General features: G+C 40.4%; 1 protein-coding gene across 1 annotated transcript in view; it reads left to right on the top strand.

Annotated features, from left to right (window-relative positions):
* EGLN1 (egl-9 family hypoxia inducible factor 1) overlaps nucleotides 1-14738 on the top strand; it is a 29199-nt gene that overhangs the window by 12221 nt on the left and 2240 nt on the right. Inside the window, exons 2-4 of the mRNA XM_048935839.1 lie at nucleotides 11360-11479; nucleotides 12004-12140; nucleotides 13529-13596. Coding sequence (XP_048791796.1) covers nucleotides 11360-11479; nucleotides 12004-12140; nucleotides 13529-13596 — 325 coding nt within the window. The remainder of the gene's footprint in view (nucleotides 1-11359; nucleotides 11480-12003; nucleotides 12141-13528; nucleotides 13597-14738) is intronic.

Genomic DNA, 14738 nt, shown 5'->3' with positions numbered 1-14738 from the left:
TCAGTGTTCACTTTAACAGTTCTGTGTGTACCCACCCTCCAGCAAAAAGCTAATTAATGATTTAAAGCAGTAAATCAGTCAATTCCAGCTAAAACTAGTGGAAGAATTTTGTTAGGAGCCCTGCAGTTACCTACTGTTACAGCACCTGCAATTTGAATTGATTATTTTTCTTTCTAGCTACCTTTCTGCAGTGCCACAGTATGCATTCCATGTGAATGTTACATCTGGGAGACAGATTATCTGAACTGCCTTTTGAACTAGTGGGCGGACATGAGCATGGCAGTAGTGTGCTGTGTGTAGTGGGGCTTTTTTTCCTTCTGATTTTCAGTCACAATTCTGTGTGCTAATATTGGCTTCTCATATCTGAGATGTTTTGTATTTGGTTTAGAGGCTGGAGGGTTCAGAAAAGTAAAGCTGAGGTTTTCTGGGGTATCTCAGTTATTATTGATGTCTTGGGGTTAGTAATGGGGCAAGCACAATTAAAACCTATGCTTTGGAACTTGCTCCTCTTCGTTATCATGCAGTGCATGTTTGGCAAGTTGCTGCTGCGTTCCGTGAGTTCTTGCCTGCTCTTCGTTCTCCTCTCACTCTTTCCCCTCCATCATGCTCTTTTCAAAATGGCTTTTTCTTGTCTTTAGTTGCAGATCTCAGATCAAATGAAGGTAAGAAGAAGCTGTGTTATCCTTATTGTAATATACGGAGCCATCCACTACATGTAATAGAAGACAGTCAATCAACTGCCTGTTCACAGGAAATTTCCTGAGGTGTTGTCTCTTACTCAGAAGCTGTTAACCACCATTGAGTTAAATAATATATGCATGTTTTAGAAAGGCCTGTACTTACTTTCAGTAATGGTAAGAAGTTTCATTGTAAAATACAGCCTGCTGCTGAAAGGTTCATTTCTTTCAACTCTGAAATCTGTAGTGGTTGCCTGCTGACCTGAGCAGGAAGTTTATTTCTTGTAGAGAATTCTGGTATTTTGCAGAAGCAATTGTTTCGCTTTAGCTCTTGTGATACTCAGCATTATTTTTGCCTTCTGGTACTACTGACTTGTGGCAGTGTTGCTATTCTTGCCTTTTTTTTTTTTTTTTTTTGTCTTTTTTCTCCACTACATATCATCTTCACATCAGTGATTTCCTCCACTGATGCATAGGACAGCAGGGAATTTGTATCCATGAGTTATTTCAGGATGTTTCCAAATATACTTTCTTAAGTACAGTTTTTATTTCTTTCTTTTTCATGGTTACAACCTTAAGTAGGGAATAGGCTTTGAAAAATAGAACTTATGTTCTGCATATCTTGCATGTGCATTGCATAAATACATCTTACAGATGATTTCTGATGGGATGACGGGATACCCCAGATCTAGGCTGTGATTCCTAATCCCTACCATGTTTCCTCAGCGAGTACAGGGTGCTGTAAAGATGTAACAGTTATCTGTAACAGGATTGTTTGGTAGTTTCTTAAAAAATAATAAAAATAAATAAAAATAAAAGAAGCCCAACAGCTCTGCAGGGTTTTAGTTCAGCTACTTTCTGATTATCAGAGTGGGAAATAGGCAGTTTGAGATTAGCATTGTGCTTCTGACCGTGGAACTTGTGGAGTGACAGTTATAGCAACATAGTTGACAGGAATCTTGGCAGATTCTTGACTTTTTTGTCTAATTATTATTTACAAGAAACACTGATCTTCAGAGGAACCTACCTGCCTTTTAGAAAGGGTAAATAATTTGATGAGGATATAAAATATTATTTTCCTTATTGAAGCAGTAGGAAGGAGGAAAGTAGTTAGTTTTTTTTTTCTTTCTTTCTTCGATTGTCTATTTTCCTAGCAGTTCTGTGATTCTGTGTGTAAGCAAGTTGGAGTGAGCCAGATGTGTGCCTTTTAATCAGCGCATAGTTGGTGAGGCACCAGGTTGTACGTATTTCTCCCAGGGCATGAGGGTGGTGTGTGCTATCCACCATCACAGCCATTTTGCTCTCATGGGACAAAAGCGGTTGGGGAGGTGACTTTTAGGGAGACTGGGAAAGACTGTATGAACAACAGCAGTTCCTAAACCACAAATGCTATTGTTGCTGCGAGCTTAAATTTACTGTAGAGTTGTGCTGTAAAATTGGTGTTGAAGGAGACAGTGGGGTTCTGTATTGACTGTGCTGGGACAGGCATTTCCCTCAAGCTTTTCTGGCGGCCTGGATTCAGTGCTTGGTACATTCAGATCTTTCTCTTGTGCACATGGCCACGTACTCGTAAAGTAAATAAATCACATTCCTGAGCCAGTCTTGTCAGGGAGTTCATTGTGCCTGCGTAGATTTTCCTGTCGCAGCATGCGCTTGTGAGGGCCTGAAAGTGGGGCAGCGAGCAGGAGCAGCAAAAGTGTATGGGGGCTGATGGTGGTGGTCCTGTGTGCACAGGCTGGCTCTGTGGCATTTTACTTCACACTTGAAACTGGCAGTGAAAAACAAGTTGTCTGTCCCAATGTCTGTGGCCAGTGTGTTTCTACCTTTTGTTTAGATTTCTCAAGTGGAAGTCATCTTGGAGGTATTCAGGGTTGGGTTTACTGCCACTGAACACTTATCTAAGCTGAATTTAATGTCTTGATGTCAACATCATAAGACGGACTCCCGGCATTTGTGAGCAGCCTATAATTCTGTGTGGCCATAGCTGTTTCTCAAGACTTTCTACCAGCTGTGCTGTGAGCTGAGCACAGGTGCCAGTTTATGTTTGAACTCTGTATGCGGAGTCATCTGGTTAAAACCAAAAACCCCAAATATTGTTTATACCAGTTCTGAGAGAGGCTATGTTATATTGCGGTGATGGGGTTGTATAGAAGAGCTTGAACAGAGACAGTGTACATATGGAAGCCCATAAAAAGCTATATGGACAGTCAGCATTTCTTACCTATAAACTGTAGATGATTTGAAAGCATATTACAGACTGTTTGCTGTTATTTGGCTTTAGACCACAGTAAAACTTCTACAGAAGGTTACTATGAATTAAAGCAGCACTTTGCATGCTAGCATTCACTGTGTAGTTACTCATTTTTATGAATACTTCAAGAACTCAGCTAATGCTTTTAAATTAGGAGTGAGTGCTTTGGTATGCTAAAGAATTTGTCAGGTTGGGAATACTGTCAGCATTGCTGAATACTCCATAACCCCTTGCAAGAATCATGAACATTATTTTAAAATCATTTTTAGTTGATGTAGAGTTTGTGGCAATAAATCCTACAGATAAAATTTTATGTGTGCTGAGATCTTGAATGCTTTCTGTAGGCGCTGAAAATTCAAGATGCTTACATCGTACAATTAGCTTCTATTTGGCTAACTGCTGAAGATACAATCCTATTATTGTCTTGTTGTGCAGTCACACAGCATTCGAATCTTTATATTAGGAAATATTTCCTGCAAGCTGAATTTTATTTTCCCAATTCTTTTGCTCCCTGAAGTGGAAACAGAATAATTGTTTCAAGTAAGACAGAATCATCAGTGTGTCTGTCAGTGTCATGTGGTTAGATCTGAGAGTTTGGTCTGCACAAAACACTGTCAGAAGATATTTTAAGTAGTGTATCTGAATGGCACTTAACCTCTTATTATTTTAGTTTACTATCATAGTTGTTTCAGTGTTGTGCTATTATTAGCTAAAGATGCTGCTTCCCTGTACTTTTTCTGAATGGTTAGTGATGAGTAAGTTGACTGGAGTCATGCAAGAGCAGAACGTTCTGCCTCTTCTTGGAAAAAAGCAGTTTGAGACTATTTTTTGATGGTGTTATTCATTTCAAAGCAGTCATGGTGTTAAATTAAAAACAGACTCTTAAAATTTGTGCTGATTGACTTATTTCTCTGTCATTTTTACACAGTGCCAAAACACTGAGTCACTAGTCTGCTTCTCTTGGACAGAAAGGGGAGTTATGTGTGAAGGCCAGCCAATTCTTCAAATGCATTTTACACTTTTCAGCAGCTGTTTGAAAGTGTTCTGGTCAATTATTTAATCATATTGTGGACAGATTTAGGCTTTAAACACCTTTCTCAGCTGTAGAGAGGAGTTTTGTATTTGTGCCTGGGCTACTGAAAGATAACTGTCTGTCCTCGGTAACAGCAATTTTCATCTACCTTCTTTAGGAAGCCTTGATTAGTTTTTGTTTGTTTGTTATGGGTTGGTGAGTTTTAGGTTTATAGCAGACTGTGGTATTAAAACTCCAGCTATGTATGTTGAACATCACAGAAGCTATTAATGGTTTGAAGCACATCAGTAAATAGCAGCTCAAATGTACTCTTTTTTTTTTTTTTAAGTATTGTAGTAGAGTACTGTAAGCTTGGAGACGTTTATATTCAGAGATGTGTTAGATAAACCTTACTTTAAAAAAAATAATCCTGTTCAAGTCAGCACGCAACTCTTTGTAGACTTTATTAATTGAAACCACTTTTATTTTGCTAATAAGGAATTAGATTAAGCTAAGGGAAGCCAGATCTTAATCAGATTGGAGGACTGCAAGGGTATTTGCACTGATTTCACAGATTTAGTTTTAAAACAAAACCTTTTGGTTAAGCTAACATAACTTTGAGGAAAGAGGCGTCTTGGCTAGCAGCCTGGAAAATGCCAGTGTGTCAAGGAAGATACCACCTGCAGTTTTTCCCCTGGAGTTTGCAAACTGGCTTGGTGATCTCTTTGCGTTTGGACATTTGAGACTGGTAACAAGCTCAAATGTACGAAAGCAGTGAGAGCTTTGTTAATATTTAAGTGGTGTTATCTCAGTTAAGTAGACTAGTTGGAGGCTGTAAAACTAATGTTAGAGTTCTTTTCTGGGAGAGAGGAAGCACGTTTTAGGTCTTCCTGCTGTTTGTGTCTATGACATTGGGTTTGGTCACTTGTCGGTTCACCTTTGGAGGTGTATCTCCCGGATTCCTCAGAGCTCTGCTAAGATTCTCTCTGTCCAACCATCCAAGCATCTTCAAGATCTCCCTGAGGTCAATGGCTCCTGTTTGATTGTTTTATGAGAGCTTCTCCTTCCTATGTGTCATTTTTTACATCTGTTGGGTTTGTCTGTTAAAGTATGAGCACATCCCATGTTTATCTTCTGAACATCAAACTTGAGCAATGGCATTTCTATGTATGCCATTGGGAAAAACTGATGAGTTATCCAAGTTTGCATCCAAATGTTATCAATTTTAAGAGTTCATGAAAACTTCTTAAAAGCCTATGAACGTGTGTGAAGGGAAGAGATGGTGTTTGGCAACCAGCTTCATGTGATCTTGCTGTTGCTTGCAGTTTGAAATGAACATTGGAGAGGAGGTGCTGACTCCCATGCAGCTAGAAATGCCTGGCATGTTTACCAAGCAACAACTCTGCTACGTGCAGAGAATTTGGCATAAATTCAAAGTAGGTGTGGGTGGGCTGAACACAGCCAGTGAAACAGCATGAGCGTTTCTGCTTTCTGATATGCCTCAATTTATTAGAGGGGCTGCAGTGGGTCTTTAAAGTAGGTAGTTGTCCCTTAAATCTGAAGGCAGCTGTAATGGGTGAAGGAGTGAGTTAACTCGGGGAGAAACTGAGCAGGCTGCTGCTGAGCAGCCAGGCTGCTGACTGGGCACAGCTTTCTCTGAACTGAGAAATCATGTGATTTCTCATATGATATCTTTTGAATATTATTAGGAAGCTAGAGGTAAGTGGTAAGAGTGTTTATCAGTTGTGCCAAACATGATGGTATATTACTTGATTTTTATTTTTTTATTTTTTTATTTTTTTGCCTGTTTACAAAGTACAGTTCTACCAGAGTGACTGGAAACCCTGCAGTGGCCTTTGCACTGAAAGGTGTGGGGAAGGGTGAATTAGGTCAGGCCTGCCATTACTTTCTCAACTGCCTGGAAGTTCATAGAAAACATAAACCACCTACATAACTGCGTGCTGCTCCTATTTATAGTGCAAGAAGTTATTTCAGCTCTGTTTTCCCTCTCTCCCTACCTATCTGAGTTTGTTTTTCAACTTTGTTCAGTTTGCCTTCAGCATGCCAGCTCAAGAGCAGGCAGCTTTGCCAAACTCCTGATAAAAACCCCTGCTGCTGTCTTCACAGCCCCCCCCGTGGCCTGGGCTGACCTGCACTTCTCGTCCTTGCCTTCAGTTGGTTTTTCCTAGAAGAGCTGCTTGCTGTGTGCTTGCCAGAATGCGATCCAGATAGTTGCTGCCTTAAGTAGGATTTTTGTATTTTTTTCTTTCCTTTAACTGCAATTAGGTGGTTTTAGCGTATCTGCAGAGAAAAATGCTACAGATAATAAAAGTTGTTCTGCTTTGCTAATAAGCAAATTAAATGTCTGTGGTGGTAACTTACTATTAAGGGGGAGAGCTTCAGAGCTGCAGCAGTGGGTGGATCTCTTGTTTTTGTTAGTTTCTAACTGAAATTTAGAGATCCCCAGTCTCACTCATGGACATGTGAGCCACCACTGTTAAGTTTTTAAGCACATAGGTTCTCCAGCTGACAGTGATTGAAAGATGCAGATGCTGATATTTCTCTCCAGCTTTTCCAATTATGCATTTCTGGCTACTGTAAACACCTGGCTCTGTGTCCTTATTTGCTGGATCATGGAGTAGACCAGCATAAAGGCTGACTTGGAGGATGAACATCGGTGCTAAAATCCTTGGATTAGCTGTGTCCCAAAGAGTTTATTTTGTCACTTTGAACTTCCTCTGTTTTGGGTAGAGCTAATAGTTCTTTCCAGTTGATAGCCTTTGCTGAAAGTTTCTGTCTCTGGTCGTGAGGAATCTGCAGTAGAAAGCATATGAATCCAAGGCGAGTTGTACCACATTAGCATGCTAAAGTCAATAATCTTGACTATGCTCATGCCAAAATGTACCAATGCAGGATTTTTTTTCTCCTTTTCTTTCAGTTCAGTTGTCATTTTGTACACCTTGCAAAAAATCATTGTTGATGTATGTTGAAACTGTGGTATGTTTCCTCAGAACTGTTGTTTGGCAGGGATGAACAAATACTTGAACTAGAGTTGCATTAGATAGACCACGAAGGGACAAGTCAGAAGTTTTATTCTTTAGTTTGGTTCTTCATTCCAGTGAGTGTTTTTTTCTTTGAATATGTCTGATGACCCGCACTGAGGATTTCTATTCAAGTCTTTGTGAGAGCATCTGATAAATTTTGTTAGGAAGTCATCAGTCTTGCATTTAGACATCTTGTTTTGCTCACTGGGATTTGTAGTTCCTTCAGCAAACAGCAAAAGTGACATCTCCTTGACTGATGCAGTTTTCTTTAACCTGAGTTAAACAATAAAGTTATTTTATATTAATACATTAATGTGGCATAACACATGTCCTCTCTCCATTTTATTGTTTTGTTTTGATTTTGGTTTTTAATTTTCCTGGAGGAATTTTATTTTACTGTGTAAGTAGTATTTTTCTCCTTTTCCTATGAATTTATTGTTAGTGCTTGCTTCTTTTAAGGAATGGTAGGCTTACTGATACCCAGCTGTAAGAGGAATAGGAGAGGAGAGGAAAAAGCTTCAGTGTGTTTACCTGCAGCTCTTTTCTTTATCTAGGGGTTAGGCTGTTGTACTTGGTGAACAAGGCTGGGGATGCTTCCCTTGGAACTCACACATTCTGCTGCACTGCAGTGCTGTGCGTGCCAGAGTCAAATGTCTTATCTGTACCTCTTTACGGAGTGAGCAAAACTGCATGGACAATGAATTATTCCTTCTGTTGCCTTTGTTACCTTTGGCACGTTAAAGATGGCAATGCATAGGGAAAAAAAAATGTTTTCAGTTCTTCTGTTAACAACTTAATGTTGCTTGTTTAGGATGATAACCTACAGTTCCTTTTTCAGAGTTGAACCCTTGGAAGCAGAATGCGTGTGAATGAGCGATCAACAGCTGCTTAAGTGTGTGATTAATTTTGTTTGACAGACACAAGTTGTGCTGATTGCAGAGCAGCGAGGGCGCTTTCATGCTTTTTCAATTACTCATAAATTCTAGAGGGTATCTTAGGACAGCTCTCATGTGCTAGGCATGAGTGCTCAGGCAGAGTGCTGCTGGATTAAAGGCTAACGCTAAAAGTGTTGTGCAGAGCAATGCAGTGGTGACTTCAGTTCTGCACGAATATGAATGTATTTACAATGACCGAACACTTAAAAGCTGTAGAGTCTGAGGAGCACGAAAGAGGAGACCTTGTCTATTATGAAAATGGAAGCAGTGTCTTCAGTCAAATTCCCTGGTAACTTTTATGGGAGAACCAATAGGACAGATAGCTTTGTTTTGAAGAGCTGACACCCTTATTGTTTTGAGCATAAAAATTTTAAGGAATTTTGGACATTCTGATCTCAAATGCCTGTTCTTTTTTTGGCCGCCATTTAAAAATTCAAAAAAAGTCACAAACCCCAAATTTCCCTTTTCCTGACATGCATATTTGCATGCTTATGTATATGGGAGAATAACAGAAAAGTACACGATTTCATTATTTGCATGGTAGCTTTTCCGTCCTTTCCCACAGAAGAGAAATGTGAGTAATTTTGCAGTATGTGCCAGTTTGATGCCAGCTCGCTCTGCATTGTTTCACAAGGCATTACACTTCGTGTGTCCTGTAAAAAGTTGGTTACTTTCCTTATCACAGTTCAGTTGGAGAAAGGGAATTGTCACGCTAACTGGGGAACATACATTGTGCTGCCCTGGCTGATGGGCCAGTTTGTTTGCTTTCCAATTCGCTGCTAAAGACTGAGTCATTGTTACTGTTATAACAAATGCATATTAGATAACTTATCGCTGCAAAACTCTCTCTTGCAGTTAATGATAGCAGAAGTTTGAGGTTCCAAAGCCAAAAACAAGTGCGTTTGTTGTTGTTTTCTTATAGTGTCAGTGACAGACTCAGAAGGTACAAAACACTTCTAACAAGAAATATGGCTGATCTCTGTTACGCTGACAGCAGCTGATGCTGCCCCCAGACTTTCCAACTGCTGGTTTGCTCTTTCCTCAGCAACTTCAAGGTTGGAAAAAAAATAAATTAATTAATAGGGTGTTTGCTAGAAAGACTTGGAATCTGCTTTCTAAACTTCTAACTCTGGGCTGTTTCAAGTCACTGACAGATAGGTCATTTACACGCCTGGAGACTTTTCCATATCTGAGTCTGACTCCTCGTGATTTCAGAGAGAATTGAAACTGCTGCGGCTATGTGACCTCCATCTTTTCTTCATTCTGGATGAGTTGGAGCAGCTGCTTCTCATGGGTGTAGATGAATGACAAATGTCAGCCTTTGCTTTTCTCAGTACCTCAGCAAAACTGCAAGTTCTTGTCTTGTTAGGATTGCTGTATAGACTTGGCTCAGCAAAACTCAAGATCTGTGTCCAGCACTGTGTGTGTTCCACAAGAGCTCAGCAGGGACGCTGGTCCATGGACCTTTCTTCAAGAGGGTTTGCTTCAGTAGAAACCAAATACCTTCCTTTTCCAGCCCAGCTTCGCTTTGTTTTGTTCCTTTTTTTCTCGCTAAGAGAGGAAATTGCAGAACCCTTATTACATTATTTGGTATCTTAAACTCACTGTTTTGATTTTGTGGGTTTATCTTCCTGCGGCAAAACTGATAAGTAATGGCTTTGTCAAATAGGAGGTCACATTATTTGATATATATATATAGAGTGTTTACATAACATGAGAGCTGTAATGATGACTACACTGTGGTTACAGTAAAGGAACTGAGAAGCTGAAATGCCTAACCTTAAAATTACAAGTATATTTAAATGTTGTACTTCAGAGTACTTATACTGCAATGCTGTATCAGTGTGTTTAGTTCTCCTTCACGTGAACAGAGTTTGGCAAACGTTATGTTCTCTTAGGTCCTAGAAAGATCTACCAAAGCATTGCTTCTTCTCTTATTACAGTATATCTGTAAATGAAAGTTTAAAATGTTTGCTGCTGTAGCAATATCCATTCTGTTTACAAGCTGTGTACAAATATTTTACTGTTTGAGCCTACTCAGAGCAATTTCTTGGAACTAATGCAAACTGGAAAGCTTTACTTGTTACCATTAAGAAAAGAAAAAAGGTTAAATTTGGAATATAAAAGAAAAAAATGCACTGATACTCTTGACTTGAGATAACTTTGGTTTCCATTTCCACAGTTAACATTTTAATTGGAAAACTATTTTTGATAGTTTACAGAAGAGTGTTATGGATGAAGGTTGCAAATCTGTGTGGGTCTAACTTCACATTGTAACAACCAGGCTAAATCTGCACTGGTATCATTGAGTTCAATTTCTCCCCCCCCCCCCACCCCAAAATCAAATATTCGGTGAGGTTAATAGCATATCAGATTTTTGCTTTCTTGCATTTCCCTGAAATTCTTGTTATGGCTTTTCATGGAAGTTATATTGTCTCTGCAGATGTCTGAGTACCGTGATGGCAGGGTAAATGTGAAATTCCTTGGCCAGGAAAACTTTGTTCTCTTTCAAAAGCCTGGAATTATTATCTTTTCCAAGAAAAGTCTAAAGATGGGCAGACATGCTGTTCCACAAATGGGCTGTGCTTGCAATCTGAGTCCTGATCGAGCTGATCAGACCATCAATGAGCAGCATGTCCAGTTTGTTTCCTGGGCACATGCGAATGTCTGGATTCTAATGAAGTAAATCACTTTGCAGTTGTCTTTCCATCCTCTTGGACAATGCGGCATAGGAATTTACATAGGTAGAATTGCTACTGTACTGGAAATGGTTTAATGTCCTTGGGTTATTAGATTTCACTTCCGGTGCATCTTTTAAATTTCTCACTTCTTGAATCAAAAAGATGTTTTTGTTGTATCCTTTCAACAGGGATTCAGAGGCCTCCAATGTACTGTGGAAAACATGACCAGAAAAATGCACTTTGAGTAATTGAGAAAGATGGGCTAATTGTGCTGTCTTATAAAGCATCCTAAAATAAAGTTTTACACCACTTTTTTTGCGGAGGAACACTTTGCACTAGAAATGAGGAGGAGAAAAAAACCCACAACCAAGATGTAAAGGATAGCTGTCCGTGAACTTGAGTCTGGAAAACCAGTCTCCATCTCATGAGAAGCATTAATTATGCATGAGACATCTTCCTTCTCCTGTATCATAGTCAAGGGAGCCAAGTCTGACTGTTAGGCACAACATGAGAGCAGCCCCACTTGCAATATGTTAACAGTGTTCCTCACAATGTGTTTCATGCCTTTGTCATATATATCAGTTTGTGTGCTATTCTTACTAGAAAGAAAGCTTGGACGTAAAAAAAAAAAAAAAAAAAAAAGTACTGCTATTTCTAGTTCAATTTATGTGTTGCTTATGTACAGATAATACAGATAAAATGTGTGCTTTTCCCCCAGCGGAAAAAGATTAATCATTATTTTTGCTTCCTTGACTGTAGGCCATGGTGGCTTGTTACCCAGGCAATGGAACAGGATATGTTCGCCACGTTGATAACCCAAATGGAGATGGAAGATGTGTTACGTGTATATATTATCTTAATAAAGACTGGGATGCCAAGGTATGCAACTTCTTTCTATACATTTTTACGTATACTTGCTAATGTGTCTTTGCTGCAGGGCTTTGTACACATTCTTTCTTCTGTCTGCCTAGATGTATTCCTACATTGCATTGACTTGGACGTCCTTTGCCTCTGATTCTGCAGTTAGTGAGATGTTCTGTAGATGAGGCATTTATTTTCAAAGTGTCAGTGTCATTCAGATCAGCACATATCTTTATATTATTGTGGATAAGAGGTTTAGAATAGATAAGTATTTATGGCACGGTTTGAGTGGTCTAAATAAGAATTCACTATTGGTGGTTTAAAACTCTCTATAGATGTGGTGACTGACTTCTTAATAAGGATTACCCAAGCATTTCAGTGATTTAGGTAGATTTGGCAAAAGGATATGGTTAACTGGGTGTGATAAAGGCTTTAATTTCAGCTCTGTACATGTGAAATATTTTTAAATGTGATATGTGGTACTTTGAAAATAATGTCTTGCTATATACTTAATGCATTGGTTTTAAACACTTAATTTGTAGGTAAGCGGAGGCATCCTTCGGATATTTCCAGAAGGTAAAGCCCAATTTGCTGACATTGAACCCAAATTTGATAGACTGCTATTCTTCTGGTCTGATCGCCGCAACCCTCATGAAGTACAGCCAGCATTTGCTACAAGGTAGGTCTAATGGGCTCAGATACATTGCATGATGCAATGGTGAGGGAATCCCAATGAGAAACAAATGAAATCATGAATTATGACCCGATCCTAGGTCTCTGGATGTCGAGTTCTGGTTGTACTGTGGCAAAAAATTTTGTTTTTTCTCTTCTGGATGGTTGATTAGAATTCTGCTGTGCTGCTGAGTTTGTACCCATGTTTTATCACATATTTTGGAGAGAACATGCTCTTAGCCAGGGTAGGTAGGCCGTGGTACTTGAAGCACCAGAAATTGCTGAGTGTGTACTCAGTAGAGCTGGAGAGGACCATACCTGGCCCTGCATAAACAGACCCTGCTGTAGCCTAGGAGTATTGTCTGTGTTACTCAGTAATGGCTTTATATTGTGTTTTTTTTCCCCATTGTCACTAGCACAGTACTGTGCTTTTTAAAGATTGACAGGGTGCTACAGTTTTGTACCTGCTTGCCCTGGGAAGGAAGTAGGTGGTAGCAAATGGTCAAGTTCCCTCTCCCTTCAACTCTACAGTTGGATTACTTTGGGAATAGGGGGAGGGCTGGAGATCAGCAATAACCATCAGTACGTGAATCTCTTCTTTTTCTTTGGAGTATTGTAAGGGTTCTTCCCAGTTTGAGTCACAGATGGAACTTGAAACCCCTTTTGTTATTGTTTAAGGGAGATGATAATGCTAAATGTACATGCATTCACTGCCCGACATCTTGAGTAAACACTGACAGATTGTGTTAATAGATAAATCATTGGAGTTGTTGGTCCAAACTTCCTGTTGCACACAGCACTGAGCATTAACTAGGGCACTGAGATAATGCAAGCACCTCTGCAAGAAGTAATTTGAAACTGCAGTCTGCAGTCCTCTTATTTAGAGCCTTTCCCAACGCTGCAGCACTCTCCCTTCCCCCTTCTGTGCAGAGGGTGAAATGCCGTACACTAAAGCTCCTTAATGTCTTTTCTCAATAGCTGGCACTTCATACTTAAATCCTCTGTGGGCAGTGGAAAACCAGAGGAGCTGTGTAAGAAGGGGCAGTTAATTTTTCCTCATGGCAAGTGTCCAAGAATGATTTCTTGCGGTGTGACTCAGCAGTGGACTTGACCAAGTGAAGCTGAAGATGAGGTCATGGGGCAGAGTGATTGCCCAGTTTCTGGGCAAGAACTGTAATAACAACTCACTGGGGGAAAAAGTACTTCCAGCATCAGCGTCACCCTTTCAGTAGCTATTCAGACAGCGCATAGTGCTTGCTTTCTCTTCATGAAGGTTTTCTTCTGCTGAACTGCAGAAGTATGGTCTCATTGACTTTTTTCATTAAGTGCTTCACTGTAATGTTTTTCCTTACAGTTCAGGTTTTTTTATTTTTTATTTTTTATCATTTTCCCTAGGTACGCAATAACGGTGTGGTATTTTGATGCAGATGAAAGAGCACGAGCTAAAGTAAAATATCTAACAGGTAAACTCTTGTCAATATCTCCTGTTTTTTGGTTGTTTGTTTGTTTTTTTTTTTCCTGGAAGAATAGCTGAGCAGTCCAACCTCATGTCCTCAGCCCACCTTCTACACAATAAGGGGGAAAAAAAACCAAGGCATAATTCATCTAGTCAGGCTTTACAGGGATGGTGACCCAGTGGTTAAGCTGCTAGCCCATGACTTAGGAAATCCAGGTCAGCTCCTTGTTCTGCACACACTTCCTCTGGGATCTGAGGCTGGTTGGGCTTTTCAAATGGGGGGATGCGGCCTCTCCCTGCCTGTGTCACTTTGGTAGGAGTGATGGTTAATAAATGCACCACAGGACTGAGCGCCATGTAAGTCCTTCTGATGGGATATGGCGATCTGACTTGACTAGAATCTCTATGTCGGAGAAACAAAAACCTAAAATTAAAATCTGTAATCAAAGAACGGAGTGACTTCCTCCATTTTCAATTCCACGTATCAAGCATCTGTTTTCCTTTTCTGACTTCTCCTCAAGAGGAAGCTGATCTAATTTTCCTGTTCAAATTAGCATTATAAGGAGAAGTGCTTTGGGACTTTTGTCGTACTTGTAAACGCATCACGATTTTGTGCTTGCTGTGATAAGAACAAAGAACAATCAGGTGTATGGCAGGTGCACATATGCACAGCATATTTCTCAGTGGTTTCACCAATCGCTCTGAAAAAGCCGGTTTTTGGACACGTGGGCCCAGTCACTTCCAAATCAGATTTTGTTCACAACTTTTTGGTGCCTGGAACACTCCTGTAGTATTGGGACTGCAGTTCCACTGCCTTGTGGTGCAGTCGTGGCTCAGTGCCTTTTGGGAGCGGTCAGAGTAACGCTGCTCCTGCCTGGCTTGCACGGAAGGACAAGAAGCCAAGGGGCAGGGGGTCGGGGTGAGCTTGGGGTGGCAGTGGCACTCCCAGGCCATGGGGAATGCTGGTGACGCATGCCCGGCCCCGCGGGGCTCTGCGGGAAGTGTGTCGGCGCTGGAAGTCAGCCCCCACACACATGTGACCCTGTGCCTTATAAAGCTGACGGAGAACAGTCAGAGCCATTTGGTTTGTCTCCATACAGCTTTGGCTCCTGGAAGCAGCTCGGGTGAGCAGGAGCTCTGCCCCCTCCC

The sequence above is a fragment of the Lagopus muta genome, chromosome 2 (assembly GCF_023343835.1).
Source record: "Lagopus muta isolate bLagMut1 chromosome 2, bLagMut1 primary, whole genome shotgun sequence".
Classification (NCBI taxonomy): domain Eukaryota; kingdom Metazoa; phylum Chordata; class Aves; order Galliformes; family Phasianidae; genus Lagopus; species Lagopus muta.
The sequence above is the reverse complement of the archived record's forward strand: the minus strand, read 5'-3'. Positions and strand labels throughout refer to the sequence as shown.